Below are 16426 nucleotides of genomic sequence, written 5' to 3'. Positions count from 1 at the left end.
CTGTTTTTTTTAAAGAAAGCTGATGAAGTTGCCATTGGCTGCAGGGAAAGGGGTTTCATCTGGGATCCAGAATTGCTAGGCTTTTTTTTAATTAAAGGTTGAAAGCTGTGTTTGAAAACAGTCTTCTGAATTTCTGTCCTACCTTTGTTGAGGGATGTGTGTTTCTGAAGCAGGAATTTGTGTAGTCTAATGAGTTTAGGTAGTGTTTGAAAAAGTGCCAGAAAATGTTAACTTTTGAATTTGAAAATGTTAAATTTTGAATTTTTGGACTTGGCAGAAGTCCATCTTAACAGATTTCCAGTATTGTTTTTTTTTTTTCTGTTGTAGACTCACAGTGATTGATTCAGATGGAGCAGCCAACTCCACCATTGCATCTCTGACTGTCAACAAACCGGTGGATTACCCACCTATTGCCAATGCAGGACCTAATCAGGCAGTCACCTTGCCCCAGAACTTCATCACGCTGAATGGAAACCAGAGCAGCGATGACCATGAAATTGTCAGCTATGAATGGTCGCTCAGTCCCAAAAGCAAAGGCAAGGTTGTAGCAATGCAGGTATGTCTGTTTCTCCTTGCACAGGATTGGAAAGCTCTGTTATCTTTGCCTCTAACATGAGGAAACATGTGCTATGTGTTTAACAATTATTGTTGTTCAGAAACAATGCAGCAAGTATACCAACATAAGAAATTGAGGTTTATTATATGAGATGTTTCTAGGGTTGGTAGGGACAATTGCAATAGTAAACATATGTGCATCACATTTTAAGTCTTCTCTTTGTCCACAAGGTGCTTAAACTGCTTTCTCAAGCACTGAATGTATGAAGTAAAACGAATTTTATCTTTTCTTCATGTTTGCTCTGCAAGAACTTTCATAATCCATGAGCGTTTCTGTTTTATCTCACTCTCTCTGGTTTTATAAATGCCATGTAGGGAGTGCGGACACCGTACCTCCAGTTATCTGCAATGCAGGAAGGAGATTATACGTTTCAGCTGACTGTCACAGACTCTGCGAGGCAGCGGTCCACCGCTGAGGTGACACTGATCGTACAGCCTGGTAAGTCCGCTGCAGGCACGTCTGGGTCCCTGAGGGGTGGGCCAGCCTGATGCCTTAGCACTGTCCTCAAATGCCTCATCTCCCTGCATTGCACCACTGAGATGGCAGTCTAGATGTCCTGTATCCCTGCATCAAGGACTCTTCCACCTCTATTTTCTGTCAAAGCAAACAGTTAGAACAAGTGTAGAATCATAAAAAGTCCAGGTGGTAATCCTGAGGGCTCACACCAGCCTGATCATGTAAGGCAACCTGCACAGAAGTGTCTTTGAGTGTCCTTCTAAAACCTAAAATGTAGCTCTTGAGTTTAATATCCTACAAAGTCTGTTTTGCAAAGCAGCTCAGAGTATCAATCAGTGCTCTGCTCTTTTCTTATTGTTTTGCAGTTCTTCTTCAAGAATCCTTGGTGAATTGAATTATCTTGTACTTTCTAGGGAAAAGTTTCAAGCAAGGAATTTTCAAAAGCTGCATCTTTCATAGGTTTATTTAGACTTTGGAGCTGAGTGGTGAATCTGGCCTGAATGGTCCAGGCCTCTTGAGAGTTGATTTGGTTTTTTTTCTTATGCTTTTTTTTTTTGTAATGTGTTTGCCTTCCTGTCTCGAACTCTGCCATGGGACATTTTATCTTCCTGTTGTTGCTTATTATACATCTTTTTGTAGATGACCCCTTCTGGGAAAACTTTACAGCGGGCAATTACTGCAGAAATCAAGACCATGAATTGGAAGTGTCTGTGTGATGGTACCTTTTTCTTTTTACAGAAAATAACAGTCCTCCAGTAGCGGTGGCTGGCCCTGATAAGGAATTGACCTTCCCAGTAGAAAGTACTACACTGGATGGAAGCAAAAGCCAAGATGACCAAGGCATTGTCTTCTATCATTGGGAAAATATCAGGTATCTAGAGATTTTACTAATCTCCAGTAAAAGGGAGAACAAAGTGAAAGTCATTGGGTGCCAGAGCCTCTTATGCAATTGTGTTGGGACACTGAGAACTGCTTTGAGGATCTTCCCGCTCAGGTGGTAATAGGGTAAGAGACAGGAATTTTAAGTCCAACTTGGAAAGCTTAGGCAATCTCTGCCTATGTTTTGCAATGTGTCATTTTGAGGCTTACTGTTATAAAGTTAAGAGAAAATGACAGGAACTTCCATGTCTCCTCTTAAAAAGCAAGTAACAGGCTTGGGTGCCCTCCTGTAATGTACAAAGTTTTCCCATCAGTGCTTAGAACTAGGGTGTCTCAGTCACTTGTCTGTTGAATAATAAAGCAAATTGACAAACTATTTAGCCTGAGCTTTCAATAGTAGGTGACTAAAGCCCTCTTGAACAATGATTGAAAATATTTTACAAAAGTTTGTATTTGTATGTCTATGTGCAAAACTATTTGATTCTTAATAAAAGGGCAAGGTACTAGCTCATGCAACTGTCACATCTGGTACAGGAAGAGGTTTTTTGGCACCCTGTACATGTTGTGAGGACTCTTAAAGCAGCACTGTTTGCATGCTCCCATGAAATAGTACAGCAAGGAGATTTGAACTTCTGGGGTGCATTTTCTGCTCTTCTGGTAACTGGGTATGTGATGCTTGGGTGCTTTGAATGTCTTGGAAAAAAAAGGATTTATGAATTTTCTGAGGTAAACTCAGGTCTCGTATACTACTTTAACCATCAGTGCTTATAGCAGTGGTGGAACTACAATATATATAAAAGCAAATGACGCGACTGATTCTGCTGAAAGAACAATTTGGCTGGCTGTGCAGGATTATTTTTCTGAGATGTTTTGTTTCAGTGGACCAAGCTCTGTACAGATGGAAAATGGTGACAAAGCAGTAGCAACTGTGACTGGTCTTCAGGTTGGTACCTATCGCTTCAGGCTGACGGTGAAAGACCAACAGGGCTTGAGCAGTGCATCTGTGCTGTCTATTACTGTGAAGGAAGGTAAGCTTAGTTGCTGCTTCTTCGCATAGTGTAGGCAACTTGCCAGTTAATTCAGTCACTGATAGACTGTAAAGGGAATCGGAACAGAAAGGGATAATGTATTATATATCCTATTTCAAGGGTGTTCAAGAATAGTTACTGCTATTGTGAGTGGCTGGTAGGATTAACTTCGCTTGCTGCACTTAAATGTATGCAGAATTAGTTGTAACAAAAATGCTCCAAAATACTGTTTTTGACCATGATGTGTCTACTTCATTAAGGATATGTTTTTATTTTAATCTCAAAATTAAGCTTTGAGCAGAAAAGTAATTTTGTTGAGTTTTTAATGTCCAAGAAGCAAGGTCTCAGAGCGTACCAATTTCCACTTAAATACAGTCTTTCAATGTTAAGTTTTTATTCTGTGTATTTTTTTTATACAGAGAAACAGTTGCTGTGGTGGTTTTTTTCATTATTTTTTCACCAACATGCATTCTGTAGAAGAGGCTTTAGGATAATACCTTTTGTGTGAGATCACAAATCATACAATCGTTTAGGTTGGAAAAGACCCTTAAGATCATAGAGTCCGACCATTAACCTGGCACTGCCAACTCCACCACTAAACCATGTCCCTCAGCACCACATCTACAGGTCTTTCAAATGTCTCCAGGGATGGTGACTCAACCACTTCCTTGGGCAGCCTGTTCCAATGCTTGTCGACCCTTTCAGTGAATAATTTTTTCCTAATATCCCATCTAAAGCTCCCCTGGCACAACTTGAGGCTATTTCCTCTTGTTCTATTGCTTGTGACTTGGGAAAAGATACAAGCACCCAACGTGCTACAACCTCCTTTCAGGTAGTTGTAGAGAGCCATAAGGTCTCAGCCTCCTTTTCTCCAGGCTGAACAACCCCGCTTCCCTCAGCTGAACATAAGACCTGTTCTCTAGACCCTTCACCAGCTTTGTTGCTCTTCTGACAGAGGTACGGTCAGGTGCTCCTGACAGATTTCATAGCTTTGTCTTATCTTACATCCTCAGGGTTGCAGGTGGTGATAACCCAACCATCTGTGCTTCACATTGTTCTTTAGGGAGTGATTTTAGCGTTCTCCATGGGCCTATGCCTCCTTTTAAAGAAGGTGGCATAATAATTTCAAAGCTTGTTTTGTCCAGAGTTTGGCTTTCTGTTGCATACCTTGTTTTTGGAGGGGAGCAATGCACGCTGGCTTTCCAAGTATGGTACCTATACCGTTTAGGAAATGATAGTACAGTTGCATTAAAGTCTTAGCTGCTGACTTTCTTGAAAACAATGCAGCCTTTTTTCTTTTTCACTTGGTATCACTGCGGAATGAATGAATCTTGGAGAAGAAGCTAGACTCAATTTTACCCGTGTGCATCATTGGGTGAACTGTTTCAGAGTTTCAGTTAGGTGTTTAGTCAGAAACACATGGCAACAGCTCTGCCCAAATGTGTCTCAGGGTCTCATTCATGCTATGAAGTGTAGCCACAGTACGTACTGACTACAGTCATAGGTTCAGTATTAAAAATATTCAGTGCTCCAATAGCCAAGTTTAATTAACTGGGTTATTTGGAAGAGACAAGAAGATCACTTGTATCACAGAGAACTCTGTGCTGTTCTAAAGAATAGAGTTACAGCCAATGCCCTGGAGGTCTGCCCAAAATTGAATTATTTATGTCCAACCTAATATTCAAACCAGCGAGGTATTTCGCTCAGCCTCACAGCTTCTTGAACCTCTGCCTTATCAGTTGTGTTCGAATCAGAAGTCAGTGATGTCTGGTTTCTGGAAAGAGAATGTATTTGTGTTTCTTTGGTGTTTTTTGGCCATCCTCCCAATGCATGCCTTAACTTCACTGCTAGCAGTAAGCAAAAAGCATTCGGGAACTGGGTTTACTCTTAAGTTTCCTGATTACACTTTGCCTAAGGACAGGCATTGTGAAGGTGTAAGACCTTACACAAGCTTCTGTTCAGTCATAAGTGATTCTCAAGACGAGAAGAGCCCAGTGTGGTGATCTCGTACTGGGCTGTGTTTCTAAGTAGGCAGAAAATCTTTTTGCTTGACTAGAGAAGATCAGATGCTTAAGTTATTGTGAGACTGTAAATAAAGTACCCCACAATGCTTTTTGAAAAAATATCTTTTTGGATAGTATCTCTTATTGGTATCCTCCTCATGGTGCAGCTCTGCTTTTGTCAGGTTGTAATAATCCTGGAGCCAAATTATACCCACTTGTCCTTTCCCCGTACCTTTGACATGAGATGCTGTTGTTATTGCCTGCAATCACCAGGTAAAGAATTGCAGTGTGGGTGTATTGGCAATGGCATGTCACATTTTGCATGTTTTGAAAGCAAATCCTTCTCCTCCACTATTTTTACGGCTAGAAAACAACACTCCACCCCGGGCGCATGCTGGTGGGAAGCATGTTCTAGTGCTTCCAAATAATTCTGTTACCTTGGATGGCTCAAGGTCTGCTGATGACCAGGGGATTGTGTCGTATTTGTGGATTCGGGATGGTCAAAGCCCAGCAGCTGGGGTAAGTTTCTTCAAGGTTCTAACGAGTCAAATTCGGCTCTTGTTATGCATGTAGCATCCCTGCCGCAGGGCAAGCAGGTACGACTCATAAGATGCCATGAGGTGCGGTGCCTGTTTCTGGTTCGTCTCCCCTGCTCTAACACTTTGGTTCAAGGGGCTTGTGATATTTTCAATACAGCTGTAGAGTGTGGTAGTTAAGTAGGAGAACTGCAGCAATGTGGACTTAATTGGGAAAGACTCAAGACAGAAGAATAAAGTTGTGTCTCTTAAGAGTGGTGATAGTACCAAGGTAACGTGTTTGAGAGAAAAATCATCTGAAATCCAGATATTCCAAAGGAATGTATATATATCTAAAATATATCAAAAAATATATGTCCAAAGGTCTGAGAGAGCAAGAAGTACTGATAAAGACTAGGGAATCATGTCCAGTACCACGTGAGGTGAAACTTGCAGTTTAAGATAAAAATGGTGTTTGGTTCTAGGTGTGTAGATACCTTGCCTGGCAGATGGCAGTGAATACCCTGGGTCATTACGTCAGTGGAGCCTGCTCTCCAAGTGGGAGCAGACAGCAGAAAGCACCTCATGATAAACTGAAGTTTGTACATCAGCTACTAAAACTGTGATAACTTCTTTTGTCGATCCACACAAAGTGGTGTGGACAGCACTTCGCAGTCAGGAAGGCACTGGCAAATCAGCAAGAACTGGGAGAGGAGAAACAGCAAAATGATAACGAAGCTGCTGTGAATGTGCAATTCACATGAGGGTATGAGAAGAATTGAAGAGGTTTAGCTTAAATATAGCTGGAAATACATGAACTCCAAGGAAAGGAAATAATTTGGGAATTAAGAAAGCAGAACTAAGGATACTGGAGTACAATAGAGAAATAATAATGTAACTGTCTCAGATTTTCAAGCAGATGAGTACTTGAAGAGTGTCAGCCGTCTGGGTTATTTTTAATGAAAATATCCTTACTGTGCAGATGTCCTCATTAACTGCCACTTCCAAATTTGCATTACTCCGCTATAAACTGCGGGTAGGTCATTTTTGTCCCAAAAGCCAAAGCAAGACCTCAAACTGTCATACCAGATATCCAACTTGATAGTCACTCCTGCAACTTTCTCTGAGTTTCTCTATCATCCCAATACCATTTTTTTTTTTTTTTTTTTTTTTTTTCAGGATGTGATCCATGGCTCAGACCACGAAGCAGTGCTGCAGCTGACTAATCTGGTAGAAGGAACCTATACATTTCACTTGAAAGTGACAGATGCTAAAGGAGACTCAGATATTGATTCAGCAACTGTTGAAGTGCGGCCTGGTATGACAATTAAAAGGTCATCGATGCGTTGTGAATACCTCATCTTTGTTCTCCTTTTCACTTACTTATTTCAATGTTGACAAGATTCTCTCAAAACACAAAACAAACAGGTCTTTTCCTGCCTTCTTATTGTACTCCCAATAGGCCTGAGTGTGTTTAGAAGATGACATGTCAGGATTCTTAACTACCAGTTTACACCATTGCCTTACTGGTAGCATAAATAAACAAAGATCATACTTCCTAGTTAAGATTTTCATTCGATTTTTGTTGATTTTTTCATTGACTGTAGGTTTTGGGTTCTTTTTCCTGGTTGTTAATCAGTTTGGCCAATGGGAAGAGATGGGAGCCGAGCATTAAGTTTAGATACAAACGCTGAAATTGTGTGTTTGATGGTTGAGAGTGTGTTCTTATGCTTGTTTTTCTTCCTTCATCCTGAAGGACAAAAACAAACCTCAAAGAATTTCAGGGAGTTTAAATTGTCTTTTCATGGTTTGGTATTGCTCATATATAGGCTTGTTTTCAAATGCAGGATAAATGGTTATGTGATAGAAGCATAAGTTGAGGTTTCAGGAAATGAGTCGGAAATCTTGGGTCTATCAGAGATTTCTTGTTTGTCTGGTTCCTGGCCAATGATTCTATTTCTGTTCCTCGCTTTATTGTTGAATGTAGTCACAATAATTGGCTTAGGATTCTCATTGGATATCTGGGAAGCTTGGGTTTTTTTGCAAGGCACTCTAGAAGTTCAAGTATTATTTAACAGAACCCTCAGTTTATGAAGTTAAATGTATTTGATATTTGTCAGATTGACCATCCTCATTTAGACTTGCTCGCACAGTCTTGCATGCTGCTGTATGAGTCCATCTTTGCCTCATTTTTCCTGGATGGTAGCCAGTATCAGATAACTAGCAGAGAATTTAAGAGTTATTAGACTCACTCAGTGCTTACATCTGTCCTTAAGATTGGCAGCATTTAGGGGAACAGAATGCTAGAATTGTCTAGGTTGGAAGGGACCTTTAAGATCATCTAGTCCAACCATCAACCTAACTCTCAAAAAAAACCCATCACTAAACCATGTCACTAAGCACTATGTCAACCCGTCTTTTAAATACCTCCAGGGATGGTGCCTCAACCACTTCCCTGGGCAGCCCATTCCAACGCTTAATAACCCTTTCAGTATAAAAATTTTTCCTAATATCCAATCTGAACCTCCCCTGTTGCAACTTGAGGCCATTTCCTCTTGTCCTATCACCTGTGACTTGGGAGAAGAGACCAACCCCCACCTCTCTACACCCTCCTTTCAGGTAGTTGTAGAGAGCAATAAGGTCTCCCCTCAGCCTCCTTTTCTCCAGGCTGAAAAACCCCAACTCCCTCAGCCTCTCCTCATAAGACTTACTCTCCAGACCCCTCACCAGCTTCGTTGCCCTTCTCTGAAGTTGCTGTTCTGCGCAGAAATGGTTTAACACTGAACTGAAGTGCACACTGAAGTGCTTCATTTCAGCTGATAAGCTGGCTTGCTGTCTTAGGACCCACCAGGTTTGTTTCAGAGGGAATGTGAAAATGTAGGCTAAGTACTTTTCGAAGAACACAAAAGGATTTGGTGTAAGGGATATGGGCCTTGTGCAGGAAAATACGGTATTAGTATGGAGTACTGCATGTTGTCTTCAGTTACTGAAATATTTGGTAGGCTCTGAAAGAACAGCATGTTCTTCTTCTGTCAGATCCCAAAAGGAGTGGTCTGGTGGAGCTGATTCTGCAAGTTGGAGTGGGACAGCTGAGTGAACAGCAGAAGGACACCCTGGTGAGACAGCTGGCTGTATTGCTGAATGTTTTGGATTCAGATATCAAAGTTCAGAAGATACAAGCCTACTCAGATATAAGGTAGAAAGATATCCTGCTGTTCCAGGAAGATTTGTGATTTTCATTGATTTTCTCACAGCTCATAATTAGTTGCAAAATAATATTTTCTAAGACAACAACAAAAAATGCTATAGCTTTCCACAGTATATACTTTAAAAGGTGAATTTCTTCTGCTGTGGTAGAAAATGGATGAAGTAGGCTCTTCGGAGTCTCGGAACTGAAGTGTTTTGCCTTTTTTTTTTTTTTAAATAAAATTCTCTGTATATTTTTTTAAATTTATTCCTTTAAAGGAAATGTGTGCATATATTTCAGTGTCTTTGTTCCATACGGTGCTATTATTTTTCCCCAAATGCTGGATAGAGACAGACATTCTCACAGTGAAGCAAGTATTGTATTTCAGAATAAGGTTCCAGCTGCATCAAACCTGTTTTATTCCTCTTCTACTTCCTCTCTGAAGTTTTGATATTCTAAGTATTTTATAAACACTTCCCCAGGTAACTGGTGGTGAAAATCCATTTTTTTTTTCAGAGAAAACTGCACAGTGGATACTCCGAAGTGTGGTATCTTACTCTGAAGTAGATATACCCCTTCTACTTGGTGTAGAGGGCTAAAGATGGCTTTGTGTACCCAGAGAAACTTCCCAGCATGATTGGTAGAACCTGTTGACATGAGTTATATTTAAATTACTTCTTGTTAACTACTTGGTAATTTAGAACCCATTTTGGTGTCTGTTTAGCGCTCGGGGAACCTCTTAAATTTTAAAAATAAATGGTTTGGAAAATCTAGCATTTGTAGCTATGATATTTTTAATCACAGCTTCCAATTACTGCTTTTCGAATAAAGATCTTTCCTGAGTGTCTGATACAGTCTGAGATAAACACCATCCACCTTAAAAAGGCAGGGTTTGGGGGAGGGCTCCCACATGAAATTCCCTGGCTCCCTTGCTTCTGAGCTTTTCCTTCTCTTAAATTCAGTTTCCTAAAGTTACTTAAACTGCTTCAGAGTGCTTTGTGACAGGTTCTAGATGAGAGCGTGGAAAGCAAATGTATACATGCTCCTCTTAAAGCAAGAGTCAGGAAGACCAAGGAGGGAATTACATTTGCTGTTGTCCTCACCTTTCTTCCGTGAAACTGAGAAGCCAGAGAACTGCTGGTGCTCCTGGCCTAGAATGAAGTTCATGGCATTTGGATGGAGTTGATTGATCCATGGACAGAATTCCCTGATCATTATCAGTGGTGACATTTGCTTTCCAGAAACAAACACAACCAAAGGCTGTAAACTGAATGCCTGACAAAAGTGATCTTTGACAGCAGTCATGACCTTAGTTCTTCTTTCTACAGCACCGCAGTTGTCTTCTATGTGCAGAATGGGCATCCTTCCAAGGTGATCAAGGCATCAGATGTCTCACGAACTCTGCACGTGCAGCTTTTGAAAGAGAAGGCTGACTTTCTGCTTTTTAAAGTCCTGCGGGTTGACACGGCTGGTACGTTTTGGATGGTGCTTGGTTATCTCAGAACTTTGCAGGCATTTGGCTGACACAGCACCTGGAAACAGTGCATGAAGGCCTTCTGTCTGCCATCTGGTGTTTGGGTTTGGATGTAGCTTTCTGAAAGAAGACTTTGAGGATAATGTTTAAAATGCTTGTTCATTTGTAGTAGACTGGTGCTAGTTACTTGTGTTCCTTTAAAAGACATTACCTGTTAACAGCAGGCAAAAGCACATCTTAACCTGGTCTGCATCAGGAAAGCCTGGGGAATGAGGATAAAGATACCCCTCTTATACCGTCTTTGGAAGATGGGCAACACTTAATAGAGCCATAATATAGACTGTTTCATGTCTGATTCCTTCAAGGCTTTTAGTGTTCAGTAATAGACTTGTAAATTAACTTGGTTTTGTTTGTCTTTTATCAGGTAAAATGGTCAGGAGATCACTGTGTTACAATGTAATCTTCTAATATTTGCAATGTAGACAGGCTGCTGGGGTTTCTGTTATGAACTTTTTGTTTTCCCCAAAAAGGTGCTTGAACTTCTAAGCCTGTTTTGAACTTCACTAGTAATGTGAACCCTTTATGATACTTGAATGTTAGAGGTAAAACTTCTCCATAGTTTAAAATCAGGGCATAATGATGCAAATGCAAAGTGAGCGAACTCTAGCAATAAAATACTAATTGATTCTGTAGTAAATTCTATCTTTATTTGCCTGTTGATAAGGACTTCTGTTCTGTTGTATATGTACCTTGATTACCAAAATGCGTAGGGATCACTTGAAAATATGCATTAACATTTTTCTTGACATAAAACTTAGAGTTGCAGATTTGCTAAGGGGAATAACTTTTTATTTAGTCTGATATGACACGTTAATCTAGCAATAGCTACTACTTTAAGCCTGTGAGGTGTGTAAACATTCTGGCCTAAGAAGCTGTAATTCAGTTTTAAAATACTGAAGTACTCTAGTTTATGATGCTTGTTTTCTTGTACCTGAGAACACTGATATTCCTCAGTTCTCAGGTATTTTAGAAGTTCTTACGAATATGTCATAAAGAAAGGAGCAGGTCTGAATTCCTCAACTTTAACTCATCTTTATTTCTAGTTAGAATAAACTGTTCTGGACTTGCATATGCTCTCAATATTGTAGGCATAAGATATATTCTTATTTTTCTCTTCACAGCCAGCAGTCTGCTGAACTGTAAATCTGTTTAACCCATAACACCAAATGTAAGGGAGATTTTAAAAAATAACAGAATGTTATGAACTAGATGCTTTCTAATCTCACAGTAAGATGATGCATGACGAATTGTGCATTTAAGCAACTGACCCTGTGTTTGGTTTTGTTCTTAGCCTGTCTTTTAAAATGTTCTGGACATGGACACTGTGACCCCATAACAAAGCGCTGTATTTGCTACCAGCTGTGGATGGAAAACTTGATTCATCGTTATCTAAATGATGGGGAGAGTAATTGTGGTGAGTTTTGGTGTTGTGGCAATAACAAGAAGAATAACGTGTCATCTTGTGAGGTTATTGATTATTTGCTGTCAGAGTGGGGGGAGTACTTAGGAGGTAAATGCTGAGGGAAGACTAAAATGGTCTCTTTGTTTTCCAGCCCAGCAGTATCTTTCTATAGAAAGATATTTGAATAACGTCTTGAAATGATAATATCTTGACAGTAGTAGCCTATATTTAAAATATTGTAAAAGTTTAAATTTAAGAAGTATCACTATTTGAGGGAAAAAGTATGGAAAACTTAATCATGGGAGAGAAATGTTGCAACAATTTGGGGCTAGTTGGAAGGGTTGTTGAATAGTGTGGGTGTTGTGAAGCTTTTGAGTAGTAGTTGTCTGATGAAAAAGGGGCAATGACTTAGATTCTCTGAGTGGTTGGTTAATGCTTCTGTGCCTGAAGTATGGTCTGACCTAAGGAAAGAGGACAACAGCGTTCTGGACTAACCAATATAGTCACCTTTAAAACCTAAGCTTTTTAGCATCATTAATTTTACTGTTTCTTTCAGTTTGCCTGTTGCACTGGGAAACGCAATTTAGTTTCACCAACTTAATCATGTCTATATTCTGTGGCACATCTAACATATCAGCTAAGCCTCTCTATTTCAAATATTGAATAGTTTTAATTTAACTAAATTGGTCTTCTGCTTGAATAGACCAATTGGAGACCAAACTCTTAGTACTGTGCAGACTTGGAGACAACACACTAATCTTCAAGCTGAGCAATACACTAATCTTCAAGCAAACCTACAGAAATTTAGACGGAGCTTGCTACGTGCCATTAAGTAACCATGGGTCCTGCATCTGTTAGAGAACGAAGACTAATTGACCAACCAAAATGGGACAGTAGGTTTTAAGCCTGAGGCTGGGACCTCCTGCAACCCTGCCCTAATGCTGTGTTGTTCCGTAGTCTGATAATAACACTGAAATAGTGAGTACACACAGGTTGGAGTTCACATTATTGCACATCTCTCTGTATCCTTCTCATGTTTTCCTGGATTTACAAATGTAAACATGTGGGTAGAAGGATCTATCTCCAATCAGCTGCTCTTCTAAAGCACTACTAAAATGCCAGACCCAGAGTACACCTATGTTTATTTCAGTTAGAGAGTGACAACTCAGGTAGTAATCATGTCCTCTTGACTTTCAGTTCACACATAGACTTCAGGTATCTTGGGATAGTAAAAGGTAGTGGAGTGGAAGAAAATTTTCAAACATGCTCTTTTTATCTGGAAGCTTAAGAATTTTTAGAGATTTTTCTAAGAATATGAAAGTTCCTGGGTTTCTGTTGCAACTCCCCATTCTTCATGACTGGTTATTTTAATAGAGTTGTATTAGAAATTATACTATTCATATTACTTTGCAAAGCACTGTTGTGTTTCTTTTTTCAGAGTGGAGTATACTCTATGTGACTGTATCTGTGTTTATTTTGATTGTGGTCATGGTAGGGCTTGCCTGGTTCTGCATCTGCTGCTGCAAAAGGTACATGATTTGTGTTTCTTTTCGATGGGGTGTATGCAAAAACTGCACACAACAGCCACATTTTAGTGCAGCTCTTAGCACTAAACCACTGAACTCTTTTCAGACATGTGAGAAGCTTCCTGTAGCTATTTCTGTATAGACACATTTTCATTGAAAAAAGGAGTATCCATTTATGGCTCTGTGTTCTTCTGCATTTCAAAAAGCCAATATTGGAGTATCCTTCCTATTAAGAGATAATTTATATTAAAATGCTGAGAGTGGACTGCAGATCTTCATGGTCTCCCACTGAGTCCTCCAGGTGCTCCATGGTAAGAAAAGAGAGGCATGCCCTGAAGATCACTGATGTAGGGAGTGTTCTAGGCCACGGTAAGAGAGATGCTCCCAACCTGGTGTCTCCCTTGGACAGGGTGGGCCAACACGTGGACTGCATCTGGCTGACAGGCAAGGAGTGTTCCGATGATCTCAGTCATGCACACATCTTGCTTCCTCTTTCCTTAGTTTTGCCTATTACTGTATGTCATTTCCCTCTCTGCTCCCCTCCAAGTCTTTCCTAGTGAGCAGATAAGAAATTCTCTTTCAAGTGACAAGCCCTTGCAAGTTCTGTCACTAGAGCAAGTGGTTTTGCTGCTGTTCAAAAAGCCCAGCAAATAGATAACACCTGAACAAGCTAGCAAAAATGAAACACTGTCAGAATCCTTCTGGATTTTCAACTTTTCCTCGGGGGCCTTTGCAGTATGTAAAAGGTGCTGTTCAAAATGCGTTGGAGTTGATACTGATTTCCTTTTTATGGTTGAAGGAACGTTGCTGTTGGTAGAAAGGTTTAAATAGAAGTGTGTCCCACTTCATCCCCACAGTGTGGGGTGGAACCTCACAGGCTTGTGTTGGATTTCATGAGAAAGGGATTGCTTACGGAGTTCATCTCCTTTTGTCCTTTGTCCTCATGTGGCTTGTGCCAGAGAGTGAGGGCTGGTTGATACAGATACATGTAAAAAAGAGGGGGGAAATTTTGCATAGGACAGAATGGCAAGAGATGCCCTTTGCCTTGTGGAAATTACAGGAGAAAGATACACTGTAGTTCAAGATCTGGCTGGAGTTTTGGATGTTTTAAAGGCTTTGTTGAGTTGCCATTTAAATGAAGGAAGAACAGGTGGGGATTTGCCTACAGACCAGTAGGTCTTTGTCCCTGCAAATATATATATAGGGATGAGGGAGCCAATCTCCATTTTTGTCTGGCCTTCTCTGTAAGCATAACCAGACAAGCACCACTTAAATTCTCTCAGTTAAAAAAAAAAAATAACAAAAAAAACTGGGGAATAACCAATTCTTACAGAAATTTTATTTGGAAACAAATGAATATGTCTACCTTGTGTCTAGTTACTGTGTTGAAATTGAACAAACTGAACCCCTGTGGCCTAGGAAAGCATGTCAATCTTTCTGGCTTTTTTTGTGTATCAGGGAGAAAATGAATTATACTCTCTGGTCCATATTGTACAGCTGCTTTATACAGGTGTAAACTGGAACAACTCTTTTTAAGTGGAGGTGAGAAAGTACAGTGAGATTCTGTATATTGGGGTACGTAGCTATGAAAAGGGCCAGGGAGCAGATTTATGTGTGTACATGAGAACTAAATGTCTTTGTGGTAACTTTCTCTTTAGCAGAAAGAGGACAAAGATAAGAAAGAAAACGAAATATACCATCCTAGATAACATAGATGAGCAGGAGAGAATGGAGCTACGACCCAAATATGGTAAGGGTTCTCTGTCTCAGCTGGGAACTCCTCCACCAAGCTTACAGTCAGTGCATTTGAATTGACATCTGCAGTCAGGAGGAGCCCAGAAGCTGGCCTGCAAGTTTGGGAAAGGCAGAGGCAGTATAGACAATGAAATGGTTGGGGGAGGATCACTTCATTTCTTTCATAAGGCCTTGGGCTCAGCCACTGCTCTGAGCTTCTTTGCTAATCTTCATTTAGAACATCTAATTGTCCCACAGACCACCTCTGTGTAACCCCTCCTCCCCTGCACACACTTTAGTTTGGAGCTATTCCCTTCTGGCCCAGAAGTGCCCTGTTAAACATCAGTAGACTTCAGCTGTTGCCCTCTGCTCACATACGTTTTGATTCACCTGAGTTTCAGTTTTTAGCAGGGGAAATATTGGAATCCAGGGAAATAAAATCATCCTGAGAAATTGCTGTCTGAGAAAGACATAACATTTCTGTAGAAACCATGACCTTTTGTTGCTGCTCGTGTTAATCAGATAGTTGAGTGGACAGACTAACTTCTAGATTCAAGCTATTAAATGTACATCAGCTAGGCACTAAGATCATTTAGTTGTTTCAAATTAAAATGGATATATTCACATTTCAGGGCCATAAATTGATGGGCCTGCAATGAATTCAGAAGAGTATCTGCCCGACTGTGTATGATACCTCCTAGACCGGTTCTTACGTCGGTGGTGGCAGTGGTGCACGCTGTTATGCAGGATCGCAGAGAATGTTTTCACTTATATTTCCTATCACAGCAGAGGAAAGGATAGTTAGTTGTTACTAAAAAGTGAAACCTTTCTAATAGAGCTTGTTTTGCTTTTTTTATTGTCAGGTATAAAACACAGAAGTACAGAACACAACTCCAGTCTGATGGTCTCTGAGTCAGAGTTTGACAGTGATCAGGACACTATCTTCAGCAGAGAAAAGATTGAAAGAGAGAATCCTAAAACCCTCATGAATGGATCCATCAGAAACGGAGTTTCCTTCAACTACAGCTCCAAAGACAGATAACTGAATGAGGGTAAAAGCACAGAACACGCTGGTCCTACACATCTGAAACGCATTGGTCCACCTCTGTTTTTCCAGAACTGAAAGCTTCCTAAAATATCAACTAATTGCAGATGAAAGGGTAAATTTCTAGCACAGTTAGGGGAAGGAAGGAGGAAGGACTAGATGGTCAGCTAACTCCTCTTGTCACTGTTACAGGAACACGGAAAAGCACATCTTATTTCTTGCATGTTCCATGCTGAATGTTTGAACTTCAGAAGGACTTTTCCTGTATCGCTGCTACAAAACTAGCCAGGGCTGTTACGCTCCTAACAATGGTAACTGAGATGCATACAGATTCGTGTCATATGCTCCTAGCGCGCTCTCTCTGTCAGAGAAACAGTGCGATTATGATGCTGACCTAAAACAGCAAAAGCCGATATAGGTAAATTCCCTTACAAATTTAGAGAGCAATATGTGACCACAGGCTTCATCTTCATTTTTCAGTTTAGGTTGGGAATACAAGAA

The 16426-nt window shown here is 40.4% G+C and overlaps 1 protein-coding gene across 2 annotated transcripts in view; it reads left to right on the top strand.

The window, feature by feature from the left end:
- Window positions 1-15922, top strand: part of KIAA0319 (KIAA0319 ortholog) — a 39742-nt gene extending 23820 nt beyond the window's left edge. For both annotated transcript variants that reach the window (XM_074146385.1, XM_074146384.1), the window contains exons 9-20: window positions 328-556; window positions 931-1054; window positions 1811-1943; window positions 2831-2979; window positions 5350-5501; window positions 6677-6815; window positions 8534-8693; window positions 10013-10155; window positions 11510-11632; window positions 13059-13149; window positions 14805-14896; window positions 15744-15922. In XM_074146385.1, the coding sequence (XP_074002486.1) occupies window positions 328-556; window positions 931-1054; window positions 1811-1943; window positions 2831-2979; window positions 5350-5501; window positions 6677-6815; window positions 8534-8693; window positions 10013-10155; window positions 11510-11632; window positions 13059-13149; window positions 14805-14896; window positions 15744-15922 (1714 nt within the window). The remainder of the gene's footprint in view (window positions 1-327; window positions 557-930; window positions 1055-1810; window positions 1944-2830; window positions 2980-5349; window positions 5502-6676; window positions 6816-8533; window positions 8694-10012; window positions 10156-11509; window positions 11633-13058; window positions 13150-14804; window positions 14897-15743) is intronic.
- The last annotated feature ends 504 nt before the right edge of the window (window positions 15923-16426 follow it).

This window comes from Numenius arquata, chromosome 4 (assembly GCF_964106895.1).
Source record: "Numenius arquata chromosome 4, bNumArq3.hap1.1, whole genome shotgun sequence".
Lineage (NCBI taxonomy): Eukaryota > Metazoa > Chordata > Aves > Charadriiformes > Scolopacidae > Numenius > Numenius arquata.
The sequence above is the reverse complement of the archived record's forward strand: the minus strand, read 5'-3'. Positions and strand labels throughout refer to the sequence as shown.